Source organism: Rhinolophus hipposideros (genome assembly GCF_964194185.1).
Source record: "Rhinolophus hipposideros genome assembly, chromosome: 6".
Classification (NCBI taxonomy): Eukaryota; Metazoa; Chordata; class Mammalia; order Chiroptera; family Rhinolophidae; genus Rhinolophus; species Rhinolophus hipposideros.
The window spans coordinates 62,166,401-62,180,601 of NC_138052.1; the positions used below are offsets into that span (position 1 = coordinate 62,166,401).

At 34.0% G+C, this 14,201-nt stretch overlaps 1 protein-coding gene across 1 annotated transcript in view; it reads left to right on the top strand.

The window, feature by feature from the left end:
• Positions 1 to 14,201, top strand: part of ANKAR (ankyrin and armadillo repeat containing) — a gene marked incomplete at its 3' end in the record, with an annotated part of 53,731 nt that overhangs the window by 35,478 nt on the left and 4,052 nt on the right. The window contains exons 14-22 of the mRNA XM_081050776.1: positions 1,132 to 1,373; positions 1,543 to 1,696; positions 1,779 to 1,940; positions 2,339 to 2,445; positions 4,322 to 4,444; positions 8,331 to 8,489; positions 9,201 to 9,318; positions 12,334 to 12,443; positions 13,954 to 14,150. Of these exons, the coding sequence (XP_080906902.1) occupies positions 1,132 to 1,373; positions 1,543 to 1,696; positions 1,779 to 1,940; positions 2,339 to 2,445; positions 4,322 to 4,444; positions 8,331 to 8,489; positions 9,201 to 9,318; positions 12,334 to 12,443; positions 13,954 to 14,150 (1,372 nt within the window). The remainder of the gene's footprint in view (positions 1 to 1,131; positions 1,374 to 1,542; positions 1,697 to 1,778; positions 1,941 to 2,338; positions 2,446 to 4,321; positions 4,445 to 8,330; positions 8,490 to 9,200; positions 9,319 to 12,333; positions 12,444 to 13,953; positions 14,151 to 14,201) is intronic.

The following is a 14,201-nucleotide window of genomic DNA, read 5'->3' on the forward strand; positions in this document are numbered from 1 at the left end:
TGGACTATTTGAGTATCAACACAAATAAAGAAATTAATGGACATAACTCATTGAAAAAAATAGAGCTCATCTTAATAATTGGATAAACAATGACATAAGTAAGAAGTAAGGAGAGCTCTTCTGTATAGCTCAACTGATAAATGTGAAGGGAATTGTAAATTTGGAAAATTAAACATTTTCCAAACATCATAGTAAAGATTACTGTGGGCAAAAAATCAATTATTGCTAAATCTTGGGGGAGGTTTCTGACTTACTCTATCAACTTTCTGTAAATTTTAAAGAAAACAAATGCAGCTGGTTAATAAAGATGTATGAAAATGTTCAGACTCACCAGTAACCAAAAACAAAAAATAAAATGAAATGCTGCCATTTTTTTGCCCATCAAATTAGCAAAACTTATTTATGTATTTCTGCTTAATGATAATATCTACACTTTAAAAGATATAATAACATTGATACTCTCATACTCTGATTATGAAAGGGTAGGATAAGATACTATTGTCATTTTTGAAAAGAATTTACTGAGATGGATTAAGTTACTCCAGTAATTCCTGGAACTCTATACTAAGGGCAAAAATTACAGACAGGAAGGAAATACCTTGTGTGCCAACATTTCTCCTAAGCATTGTTTAAAACAGTGAAAAGTTGAAAACAACATATGTGTATATATATATATATATATGTATGTATATATGTTAAAAATATATAAATGTTATAAATATATATATATATATATATATGTTAAAACAGTGAAAAGTTGAAAACAACATATATATAATGTGACTAAGGAAACGTGATACACCCATTAATGTAATATTTAGAAAATACTGAGGTTCATAAAAAATAGGAAAGTGTTATACTGGTAAATTAAAATGCAAGACATTGTGTTTATAGTACTATATTAACTATGTCTATAACACTATCTAAATTTATATTTATAAAAAAGAGTGGGTGAGATTAAGTGAAATGTTTGATTGTGTTTGGGTGGAGAGAATCTAGACAGTTTTATTTGTCTTTATTTTCTATAAACCATAAATTTGATTTTATAATATGGGAATTAATGATATGCTGTATTTTCATATTCTGAGTTTTTAAAAGATTTAATTAACTGCTTCTTTAATTCATTTGCAGATGTGTTGACGGCTGTATCTTCGGTGACAATAGCTGAGGTGGCCCGGGACAATAAGGAAGTTCAGAATGCCATGGCCAGGGAAGGAGTCATTCCTCCTCTGGTGGCTCTTTTTAAAGGGAAACAACTTAATGTCCAAGTGAAAGGGGCAGTGGCTGTGGAATCACTGGCAAGTTACAACCCTTCTATACAGAGAGCATTTCTGGAAAAATCACTAAGTAAATACCTTCTAAAACTCCTCAAGGTAGGAATTTTATGATTACTTGTCATTTTTCTTAGACAAAGTATTCAATATTGAATTTAGTTCAGTGAAAAGAAAACTAAAACCAATTGTGGAATAAACGTTTTCTAAGACAGACATCCCTCCAGTTTTAAACAAATGCTCATTGAATGAATCAAATTTTTAAAAATAGGCATTTGAAATAGATGTTAAGGAACAAGGAGCTGCAGCACTTTGGGCGTTGGCAGGACAAACACTGAAACAACAAAAGTATATGGCGGAACAGATTGGATACAACTTTATAATAAATATGCTTTTGTCACCATCAGCTAAAATGCAGTATGTTGGTAAGTTATTTTCAGTGTAAATCTGCACAATGTAGAACAGAAACGCTGGAGATCAGACATGCATCTTGCTTCTCTTTACCAGGAGGTGAAGCAGTCATCGCTCTAAGTAAGGACAGCAGAATGCATCAGAATCAAATATGCGAAGGGAATGGAATTGCACCATTGATTCGCTTACTAAGGATTAGTAAGCTGGCTGAAGGCACACTTCTGAGTGTCGTCAGAGCAGTGGGATCCATTTGTATTGGTTTGTAAATTTATTCTTAATTTTTAAAATATCAAGATACTTCTCTTCCTCTCTATCCCCACTGTTAGAGCCCTCAACAATATTTAATTTATAAAAGGCAATTATAATTTTTTTTATTTCTCCAAGACCCTAATGAATAAAAGTTGTGTAATTCAAGTGCTAGTCTAGCATTTCTAATTTCTTTGCTTTGTGACTATTAGAAAACCATACTTTCAACAGTAAAGTTTCCATGTTTATTCACTTAGCCTTTTAAAAACTTGATTCAGGTAAATTAGTGTCAATGTAATTTACTAATCATATTACACTAGGACACTTTATCAAACATGGCAAACTATGTCTGACTTTACCATTTTCAAGATGGAAAAAAAAGTATCTTATTGACATGTGGATTCTTACAGGTGTTGCCCATACAAGCAATCCGATTAGTCAACAATTTGTTGTAGAGGAAAATGCCCTTCCAATACTTATTCAACTACTGAGAAATCACCCTTCTCCTACCATTAAGGTATATATAAGGTTTTAAGGGTTGTTGTTTTTTCTGATATAATAAAACGTAACAGAAATATGACTTTGTAAGGATAATTTGTATCTTTATACAAGTTCTCAACTATAATAAAAGTATTTGACCTTTTAAACAAAATCCTAGAAGTTTTAAACAAAAAAGTTGCTACAAAGATAGTAGTAAATATTAAAATATTTCTTCAACTATAATTCAAAAGGCATATCTTTACTCATCAAAGAAGTTTATTCCTCAGATAGTCGATTATTCACAGAATTTCTTCCCTACTTCTTCTGTTGGTTGCTAAAACTTGGTGGGGGATAATGAGGATGTATGATTTGTGTAGCAAAATTTCTCAAATATAAATGAATCCTTTCAGTGCTACACCATCGAAACAGCCCTACCTTCTACCAAGCAGCCAGGTCTGGCTGGCAGCTAGTATTCTCAAGGGTGGACATTATGAAGAAATACTGAGTTCTTGAAGAGTCATTCACTCTTTCACTTACTCCTAATAAAATGTTTTTAATAAAATGACACTCAAATCCTTTTACTAAGGCTTTGGAAATTCAGGACCTCTATAGTTGGTGAAGCAGGAAATGATAAAAAAATACATTTCCTCTTCAAAATTTGGTAAGGGCTCTATTGGAAATAAGAAAATAGAAATAACATAGGAAGAAAATATGTAAGTACTAGTAAACAGCATTATTTCGTTTAAGGAGTGTGTTTGTTATCAGAAAAGATATTGTAAGTTATGTGACTTTTCTGGTTATGAAAAAGATTACTTTATGACAGGAGTTGATTAGGGATAAAAAAGGAAGAAGCATAGAGAAGCAATTTTTTGGCTTGAATTAGACTAAAAAGTATACTGACTTTCAAAGTACAAATAAATTTCTTAAGATTGGAAAATACCACATAAAAATACATTTTTGTTTTAAAACATGCATCCTCAGGGCAAAACAGTTTACTTCAGTCGTATCCATCTATATTTCAGTATATACTGGGGATGCCAAAAAAATGTATACAAGTGGACACTTTGGTCAGGGTTGCTCTAGCTGTAGTCAGAAGTGTCCAGACGCTGATGGTAACCACTTTGAGCACCTCTTGTAATTGCAGAAGTCAAACGTGACTGCCATTCATCTTATGTTATCGGTATACATTATTACAATTTTAATACAGTTTTCTTTTCTTAAAATGTGTATACATTTTTTGGCACCCTCTGTATTTTCAATGAGTTCTCAAATTTGTTAAAACAGAACATAATTACATTGTAATACTTTTCTTCAATAAGATTCTATAGCAAACAAAATATTTTTGCAATAATATTCATGCTTTTCAAATTCATAACATTTTTCATAGAAATGTACGAGTGTAGTACTTTAAACTCTTACCTATTGAATCCTAATAATAAACAGGTTCATTTACATCCTCCTAAAGGGCTTTGGAATGTGCAATAAATGACTCCAGAACTAGAGAACTATACCTCAGTACTACTCCCCAGTGCTTTGCATAAATTGATAGACATTCCATTTAAAGCCTTACAACTAAAAGGTCAGCAGCTCACAAGCGATTCAAAATAGCTTTTTAACCCATGCCAGAAAATTAAAAAATTTTTTTTAGATACAAAAGGGGTACAACTGTGCCCTAAAATGGAATTTTGTGGTCGTGCCAGCACACAAAAGATATTTTCCCAGCTGTTCAGTTTATAAGGGACATTTTTCCAGAAGTTGTAAATGTCACTCTCTAATTACTAGTGTGTGAATTGGAATCAATAGATTTTATGATATCTTTGAATTAGCAAATACCATATAAATGTTTGTATAATGAAAAATGTCATTTGATAAACCATGAATGAAAAATACCTTTCTGAAAACCACATATTTAGGTTGAAGTGGCATTTTCGTTGGCATGCATTGTCCTAAGGAATAATCTGTTACAAAATGAATTACAAGAAAATGAAGGATTTAAGTATGCTGATGTCCTTTATCTTCTTCATTCACAAGATAAGGTAATACCTTTATAAAATGCTAGAGCTCATTTGGAAGAAAATGTTTTTAGACCACATCCTCAAATTATCAAGTCTTTTTCATGGCAATATTTAAATGTATTATAAGAAATGTAAAATCTCATTAGTAGGTCATTAGTTTGTAGTAATGGAATAATATTGTTCCATATTTTTCATAGTTTTCACATTTCATCTAGCAATTTTATGCAAAATGTAGCAATTTTAAAGCTTGGTGACCAGCCAAAAAGCAAATCTCTTCTGTCCTGTATGCATCAAATCTTTAACCTAATTTTATGACCTTTGAACTCTCAATTATCCACTTCTTACCCAATATTCTAGAACGGTGCTTCTCAAACTATTTGTGATGAAGGAATAGCTTTTTCCCAGCAATCTGTTAATTTAAAAAAAAAACACCAAAAACTTTAAATTTCGAAGTAATTATAGACTTTTCAAAAATTTGCAAAAATTATAGTTTTCTGGTCTATCTTTCATGAAGCTTTCCTGGATGTCAACATTGATATAATAACTAATCTGCAGACCTTATTTAAATTTTTCCAATTTTCTCAACCAGTGTCCTTTTTCTGTTTCAGAATCCTATCCAGGATTCCACATTGCATCTAGTTGTCATGTCTCTTTAGTCTCCTTAAAGCTGTGAAACTGCATCCTTGGTGTTTCAGGATTTCATGTCTTTCATGATTTTGACATTTTTGATGACTCCGGGCCAGTTATTTTGTAGAACATCCTTCAATTTGAGTTATCTGATGTTTTCTCATGATTAAATGAGGTGATGCATTTTGGCAAGAATACCATAGAAGTGATGTGGTCTTCTTCATTCACCTTCCCAGTGCATCCTTTCAGAATGCATGATATTGACATGTCTTATAACTGGCGATGTTAGCTTTGGGTGCTTGGTTAAACTGGTATCTGCCATATTTCCCCACTGTGAAGTTACTGTTCTTCCCTTTGTAATGAATAAGGTGAGACACTTTGAGACTATGCAAATACTCACCAATGTTAGCCTCCGTTGATGCAACAATGATTACTGTGGCATTTGCCTACTGGTGATTTTTTACAAAAGTCCTTTCTTCCATTACATTTGTTAATTGTAAGGAAGAGCTGTTTCTTTTAAATGCTTATTCTTAGTTTCTGTAATCCTGTTGTCAACCATTTTGTGGGCCAGATTTGAATAGCACTAACCCTAGAGAAACTCAGGACCTTTTTTTTGTTGAGTACAGTGCATTTGGCAATTAGGGAAGAACGTTACCAACTATCGTACATCTCTCTCAGTTCTGGGAGATTTTGGAGGGAGAAAGGAGGGCTATGAGGAGGAGGAATGAAGTTTGCATTATTTTTTTAAAATACAGACTTGTACCCTACTGTGGTAAACACAAAATGGAGTTCTGCTTTAATAACATGGGGAATAATAGGGTGGAGACTGAATTCATGTCTAACTCTCTAAGCCACCTTTCTTCCCTCTACTCTTGTTCCTTTTACTTTTACTCTCATCACTCTGTTCCTCAGAGGTACCCTTCTTCTCCCTTTTCTTCACCCATTCCACTGTCAGTCATTCTCCTTTTACTCCCAGCCTATTACCACTGCTTCACTCTCTGGACCCTATTCCTTTGACTGTACCTTATACCTTTCTTCTTGCCTCAGCCAGGTGACTACTTTCTGTGTACATAATCTTTATTACAGAAAATGTTAAACAATTCATGGTCAATCTTATTTCATCCATACACCTACTCTCTATCCCTGTTATTTTTGAATCAAATCTCAGGTATCATATAATTTTTAAAAATTTTATTAAGTTTATTGGGGTGACATTGGTTAATAAAATTATACAGGTTTCAAGTGTATAATTTTGACAACTCATCTGTATATTGCATTGTGTTTTCACTACCCAAAGTCAAATCTCCTTCTGTCACCATGTATTTGACCGTCTTTACTGTTTTCTATCTCTCCCCACACTTCTTTGCCTTTGGTAACCACCATACTGTTTTCTGTGCCTATGAGTTTTCGTCTGTTCATTTGTTGCTTTCAGTTTTATATTCCACATGATGAGTGAAATCGTACAGCTCTTGACTTTTTCTGTCTGACTTACTTAGTTTAGCATGATATTCTCAAGATCCATCCATGTTGTTTCAAATGGCAGTATTTCATCTTTTCTTACAGCTAAGTAACATTCCATTGCATACATACCACATCTTTATCCAACCATCCATCAAAGACACTTTGGTTGTTTCCATTTGATGGCCACCATGAATAATGCTGCATTAAACATAGGGGTACATACATCTTTATAACGTTTTCAGATTTTTCAGGTAGGTACCCAGAAGTATTGCTGGGTCATATGGTAACTCTGTTCTTAAGTTTTTGAGGAACCTCCATACTGTTTTCCTTAGTGGCTGTACCAATTTACATTCCCACCAGCAGTGTATGAGGGTTCTTTCTCTCCACAACTTCTCCAACACTTGTTATTGTCTTGTAGATAATAGCTATTCTAACAGGTGAGGTATGGTTTTGATTTGCATTTCCCTAATAGCTAGTGATGTTGAGCAATTTTTTATATATCTGTTCCATTTGTATGTTTTCTTGGTAGAAGTGTCTGTTCAGATCCTCTGCCCATTTTTTAATTGGATTGTTTGTTCTTTTTTTGCTGAGTTATATGAGTTCTTTATATATTTTGGATATTGGCCCCTTATAGCAGTTGTTGTTTGCAAGTATCTTCTCCCATTCAGTTGGTTGCCTCTTTGTTTTGTTGATGGTTTCTTTTGCTGTGCAGAAGCTTTTTAGTTTATTTTTGCTTTTACTTCCCTTGCTTTTGAGGTCAAATTCATAAAATCCTCTTTGAACTCAAGGTCCATAAGTTTAGTACCTATGGTTTCTTCTATGCAATTTATTGTTTCAGGTCTTGTCTTTAGGTCTTTGATCCATTTAGGGTTAATTTTGGTACATGGTGACAGATAGCAGTCTAGTTTCATTCTTTTGCATGTGGCTTTCCAATTCTCTCAGCACCATTTATTGAGGATGCTTTCTTTTTCCATCGTATGTTTCTGGCTCCTCTGTCAAAGATTATTTGTCAGGCATCATATAATTTTATCTATAAGTATTTCAGTATGTACATGTAGCATTTTTGTATCATGATTCATAGTGGCAGGAAAAAAATCTCACTAAGATTAGTGATTCTGCCTCTCTCTCTCTGTACTAAACTGTTCAAATATTAAAAGTAAGATTTAGTGATAAGCTTCTATCTTTTGGGTCTTTCTGGAAGATCTACCATAGTTGTTCATCTTTGGCAAGCAGTCTGATTCTAAAGGAAAACTGGCTTTTGCTCTGTTTGCCCAGTCCCAGAATGTTAAAATGTGACTTTTAAAAGTAAGTCATGTTTCTTTTATTCTCCAGAATGTAGTACATTAGAATTGTACAAATGAACTTATTTTAAAAGATGATAATCATCCCATAATGCATAAAATGAAATGTATAGCCTGTTGCAAAAGGGAAGTTTTGATTTATCACTCTACTTTGAAATGTTGAAATGAAAATAAAAATATGTTGAAACAAAAAAGTTGAGGGCTAATGAAATTATGGAGTTTCCTGTTACCATTCAGGTATCATTTGCATAATCAATAATGTAACATTATCTTTAAAAATTAAAATTGTTTTTTTTTCTCTTCTTTTCCCTGATATTACAACCTAATTCTGTGTTTTATCTGTTCAATAACATTTTGTGGTAATTCTATTATCTGTTTTCCCCAATACAGTAATGTTATATTTTACTCCCAGAGATAAGAATGCAATATATCTTAATGGGCAAGCATTCAAAACCTATTACCTTGATAATCTGATAAATGAAGTAAGTTAAAGTAATGCATGTTTCTCCCATTTCTAGGATATCTGTTTAAGAGCAGGCTATGCATTAACACTTTTTGCCTTCAATGATCCCTATCAACAATACTTAGTATTGGAAAACGGAATAATAACCATTTCAATTTTTGAACCTTTTCTTGAATCAACCATTGAAACTGAGAAGGCAATGGCAGCATTTCAGGTATAAAATTGGAGGAAAAACTTCAATAAATTTGCCTCTTTAGTGAAAACTTGAAAATTAGAACAAATTTTAGATCTGGGAAAATGTTTATTGATTTGTAAAATATACAGTATTTTCATACCAGCCCCTTCCATATCATAAAAACTCCATTACTTATGAGGATTTCTTCATTTACATCGAATTTTATAACTTAAAATGGAATTATTGCCTTTATATATCATCTGTTGCTTATAATAACCCTGGTAGGTTGATAGGCAGGTAGTAGTATTTCCATCACCCTCACATTACAAGGAAATAGGTAGAGAAACATGGTAGTGTCCCAGACAAGTTTTCTAACTGCAGATTTTTAGCTGATCACACTGATTCTTCAATCTGTGACAACTATATTTATCTGGATTCTTAGTCTTATTCTCTCTTCTTTTTCTATTCTATGACCTTTAGAAGTATTTTCTATGAACGCAGACTTCCAAGGATACAAAAGTTGTAAACATTGTAGAAAGAATAATATGGCCTATGATGGTCACTGAAATGATCAGAGAGGGACAACTACTCTAATTCCTAACCCTGCCACTTGCTTGTCTTCTATTGAGCGATACTTAAGTACCCCTCTTTCCTTCCTGAGAAGTACCAAATAATAATAAAAAAAAGCTTAATAAGAGAAGCTGAGTAGAAAATGTTCAATGACTCTATGCTTATTTTTTTTGTTTTTAGATTATTGTATTAGCTAAAGTCATTATAGATGTGGACCATATTACTTTGTCTGCAAGAGGCGTTGCTATTTTAGTTGATAGTCTGTATTCAGTTCAGTCTACTACTATTGTCTTGACAGGTAAGAAGCTAATTGTATCCACATAATACTATTTTTAATTTTTTTGGTAATCTGAGCAATAATAAAGTATAATAATAAGCCTGATACTCTGTCACACGATGTGAAGAAGGAGTCTCTACGGAACAATGTTAGTCTACTCTGCACCCCAAATAGGAGTAGAGTAACTCTGAACATGGCCTTTTTAATTTCCTAATTACTTTTCCAAACACGTACTTAATTTTCCCAGAATGTGAAATGAGACTTCAACTGTAAGCTACTAACACAATTTATACATTGACTTAAATAGTGGCAGATTTTATTGATATACCTCTCTGGTTTCCTTTTGACAAGTTTTGCACATTTTGCTCATATCTAAGAGTTCTCTACATGAATATGCAATATAACAAGGTAAAATGGCCCAACAGAGTTCTTGACACACTTAATGTTAATTGTGTAACTATATCCACTCTAGACCTAACTTCCCAGATGATAAATTGACTTAATATATCACTCTTAATGCAACAAAAAACTATCAGCACAACCGCCACATGGAGTAACTACTACCAAAAAATAAATAGGGTATTTGCTTTTTAATTGAAGTGGATCACTGAAGGCAGCAAAGGAAACTCCACTTGCTTCCATAGAATATATATATATATATATATATATATATATATATATATATATATATATATATATATATGTATATACATATATACATATACATGTGTATATGTATATATGTATATATGTATTTTAATTTTATTGGGGAAGGGGAACAGGGCTTTATCGGGAACAGTGTGTACTTCCAGGACATTTTTCCAAGTCAAGATCCAGTTGCCGTTTCTAGTTGCAGGGGGCGCAGCCCACCATCCCTTGCGGGATTTGAGTTATTAAACCGACACCCTTGTGGTTGAGAGCCCAATGGCCCATGTGGGAATCGAACCGGCAGCCTTCGGAGTTAGGAGCATGGAGCTCCAACCGCCTGAGCCACCGGGCCAGCCCCCAGAATTATATTTTTATGTGGTATATTTACTTGAAATGGGAGGAAAATTCAAGCAAATGGAAACTAGCTAGAAAAATGTATAAAAGAAGTTATTAACTATATTTTTCTCTAAACAACATTCTTAATTAAATGGCTTAGTAACTCTATTCCTCTGAAAAACAAATGTAGTAGGTTTAATTTTACTCCAAAAACTCGTGTATGCAAGAAATGCCATATTATACTAGCTTTCAAATATTTATGTCCACAGCCTGACAGCAATTGAATCTCAAACACTGAGTCATATGCATGTCCAGGGTATCTAAAGCAAAGCAGGCTATTCAGGCCTCAGGTGTAAAATAAAATAAATGATGCGGTCCATGTCCAAGTAACATGGTTCCCAGAAGAGGTTCCAGAGGCACAAGAGGTTTCACAGAAACCTGGGATTTCTGTTGCCAAGTGTCCAGTTTTCCTATGTGCACCACGTAGTCACCCTCCTCGCAAAGCTCCCATTCCTGTTCTGTCCTTAAGTTTCAGACTCTCTGCCCTTCTCCCTTTGTTCTCCATTCCTTACCCCACATGTGTAATGACACCTCTCTCCCCCTTCCCACTAGCATAATGCCTTCTATAAAGTCAGGCCTTTGAAGATATAAGATTGAAAGAAACGTTATTTTTAGACAATTTTTGCTCTAGGCCTTAAAACCCAGCCCTCCTCATTTGTAGGCAATAAATACAAAGGTCTTCTTGGCTTATAATGGAGGGGGCAAGAATACAAGGAGAACAAAAACCCAATTAATACCTCAATAAAGTATCCACCCACAAAGGTAAAAATACATTTATTTATATCTTAAAATATGTGTTACACTTATTCCAACATAGCAACAGTATTGTGAAAGAACATCCCATGAAAGCTTTAAAAATAAAACAATTTGAGTAAAATCATTTTAAGTTGGTAGTTGCACATTATTTAGTTACCGGATCACTTATTTTTAATCCCAAAATATTTCTTTTCATAGCAAGAACATCAATGAATTTAAACTTCACTAAGCAACACATTGTTTGATTTTAAAATACCATTAAGTTCCTCTTAACTCAAAGCCATTTAAACTGCAAAAAAGACATATTAAGGTTGTTCAACCATTATGTTCACAGTTATTTTTTAAAAAATACTATATGACCCAGTAATCCCTCTCCTGGGTATCTATCCAAAAAATCTGAAAACATTTATCCATAAAGATAATGTGCTCCGATGTTCATTGCAGCTTTATTTACGGTGGCCAAGACATGGAAACAACCAAAGTGTCCTTTAATAGATGAATGGATAATGAAGTTGTGGTATATCTACATAATGGAATACTATCCTGCCCTAAGAAAAGATGAAATAGTACCATTTGAGACAATATGGATGGATCTTGAGATTATTATGCTAAGCAAAATAAGTCAGACAGAAAAAGTAGAGAACCATATGATTTCACTGATATGTGGGATTGAAACTGAAAGCAACAAAGGAATAAGACAAATACAGAAACAAAAATTCATAGACACAGACAATAGTTTAGTGGTTACGAGAGGGTAAGCAGGGAGGGGAGTGGTAGATGAGGGTAAATGGGATCACATATATGGTGACAGAAGGAGAACTGACTCTGGGTGGTGAACACACAATGTGATATATAGATGATGCATTACAGAATTGTACACCTGAAACCTATGTAACTTTACTAACAATTGTCATTCCAATAAACTTTAATTTAAAAAAAAAAAGAAAAAGGAAAAAAACAACAACCATGAAACCTGAAAATATATTCTGAAGCCATGGGGAAGAAAACTTCTTAAATAAACCTATTTGGCTTTTACTGTTTGTGGCAGAAAACCAAACCATAATTTTGGGGGAAGTTTATTCTACATTTAACATAAACACTTTTTCTCAGCACTTCTTCATTAACAAAGATGTCTTGTGACTCTAACCTTTTTAATGCTACATGAAAATAAACAATAGCACAGTAGATCAGTTTATATCAACTAACACAAGCATTTTTTTCTTGTTTAATTTATAGGGAATTTAATAGCTAGCCTGGCTCATTCTAGAGCTGGTATTCCAGAAGCATTTACCACATTAGGGACAGTCCAACGACTCTGCTATCATTTGTATTCAGGAAAAGAAGAGGTAAAACTAAAAATAATTCTGAAATTGAATATTCTAATATAATTTGCCTCTCATGTCTGTGGGCTAATTTCTCCACAAGTTGACTGTGTTATATAAAAGTTCATATTACTAACTCAAAATGAGATGATTTTTCTAGTAATACATCCACCATCCACAATCGTGGTTCCCACACAATGTGTACATTTGTTTTAACTTTGATGTTTAATATTAAGGCTACAAATCAGTACAAACCAGAAATTTACGATTAAAACATAAAATATCTCACAAAAACTGGTTAGTTTTTGTGCTCTCACTAAGTCATTTCTATGATTATTTGGAATGAATGCACGTGGAATCCACTGGGCAGTTTTTCTTACCTGCCACGCCAGGTTAGAGATGATGGCGTGTGTAGAATGCCGGGCTCGCCATAGTGGTTTTCCTCTGAGTGTTCCCCATGCTTTTTCCCCCAGGGTGTAAGGCAGTGTTTCTCCAACTTTAGGGTACACTGGAGTCACCTGGGAAACCTGTTACACCGTAGATTCTGGGCCCTAGAATGTGTGTTTCTAACAAGTTCCCAGAAGCTGTAGCTGCTGTTCCAGGAACCATATACTGAAAACGACTGTTCAAGGCGTGGAAAATACATGGGCATATGAAGCAGTCATATGCCAATGTGAAGACCAATGTTAACCCTCAGGTACCCTGCATCAGCCTGGTGTATGTTCATTGTATGGCATTTTTTATGCCACCACTAACAGATTTTCCTAAGAACTGCCCAGGAGTATACTTTGATTAATCATATGAACAACCTAATTGTTTCAGGGTCACAGACCAAGGGTATTTCCTTCAAAGAAGGAAAGAACTTTTTCTGGAGTCCTGGGGCCTAATACTTTTTCTTGCTTCTTTGTTTTTGCCAGTAGAAAATTAAGTTCCTTTCCTGAGTGCCTTATTTTTAACTTAGTTTTATCCTATAGGCTCTTGCCTGGTTTCCTAATATCTGAGCAGTTTTGAAAAATAGTGATGTATAGGCTGCACCCCAAAATAATTAAATCAGAATTTCTGGGATGGGAGGTAGAACCCAGGCATGAGTAATTTTTATAGCTATCCAGGTGATTCAATGCACAATCAAGTTTGAGACCCACTATCTTAGTTCAAGTTCAATGGCTCTTTTTTTGGCTGCACGTTAGAATCGCCTATGGCACTTTAAAAACAGTGTAAATGCCTATATTCTACCCCAAGAGTCTGATGAGTCTGATACAGGTGGTGGGCTTAAAAAAACAAAACAAAATAATATCAACATCAACAAAAACTCCTGGTCAATCTAAAATGCAGTCAGAACTAAGAACAACTCCTAGAAGTCAATGGCAGTTGACACTCCTTTCTAAAAATACGGCTGATTACCATTGGTTGGCATACATGTTTGCTGTACACAGCTACAGCGACTGTCCTATGAAATATCTGATGAGAGCATTGGGTTAGATATTTTAGGAACAAAGCTCAATGATTAAGGAGGAATTGTTTCTTCCTCATTTAGGTTCGTGCAGCTTGCTCTTGTGCTCTTGGCTACTTAACTTACAATGCAAATGCTTTCCGCATCCTATTAAAGGAATGCAGGAATAAGCCTAATCAGTTCCTCCGTATAACAAATAATATCAGCAGAGATGCAAGTATTAACCCAGCATTTTTAAAGGAATTTCAAATACAACAAAAAGTGGGACTTCCTTCTTTAAGGTATTGTGCCTATATTTGAAGTTGCAGTAATAATGGAAAATCAAACAAGGG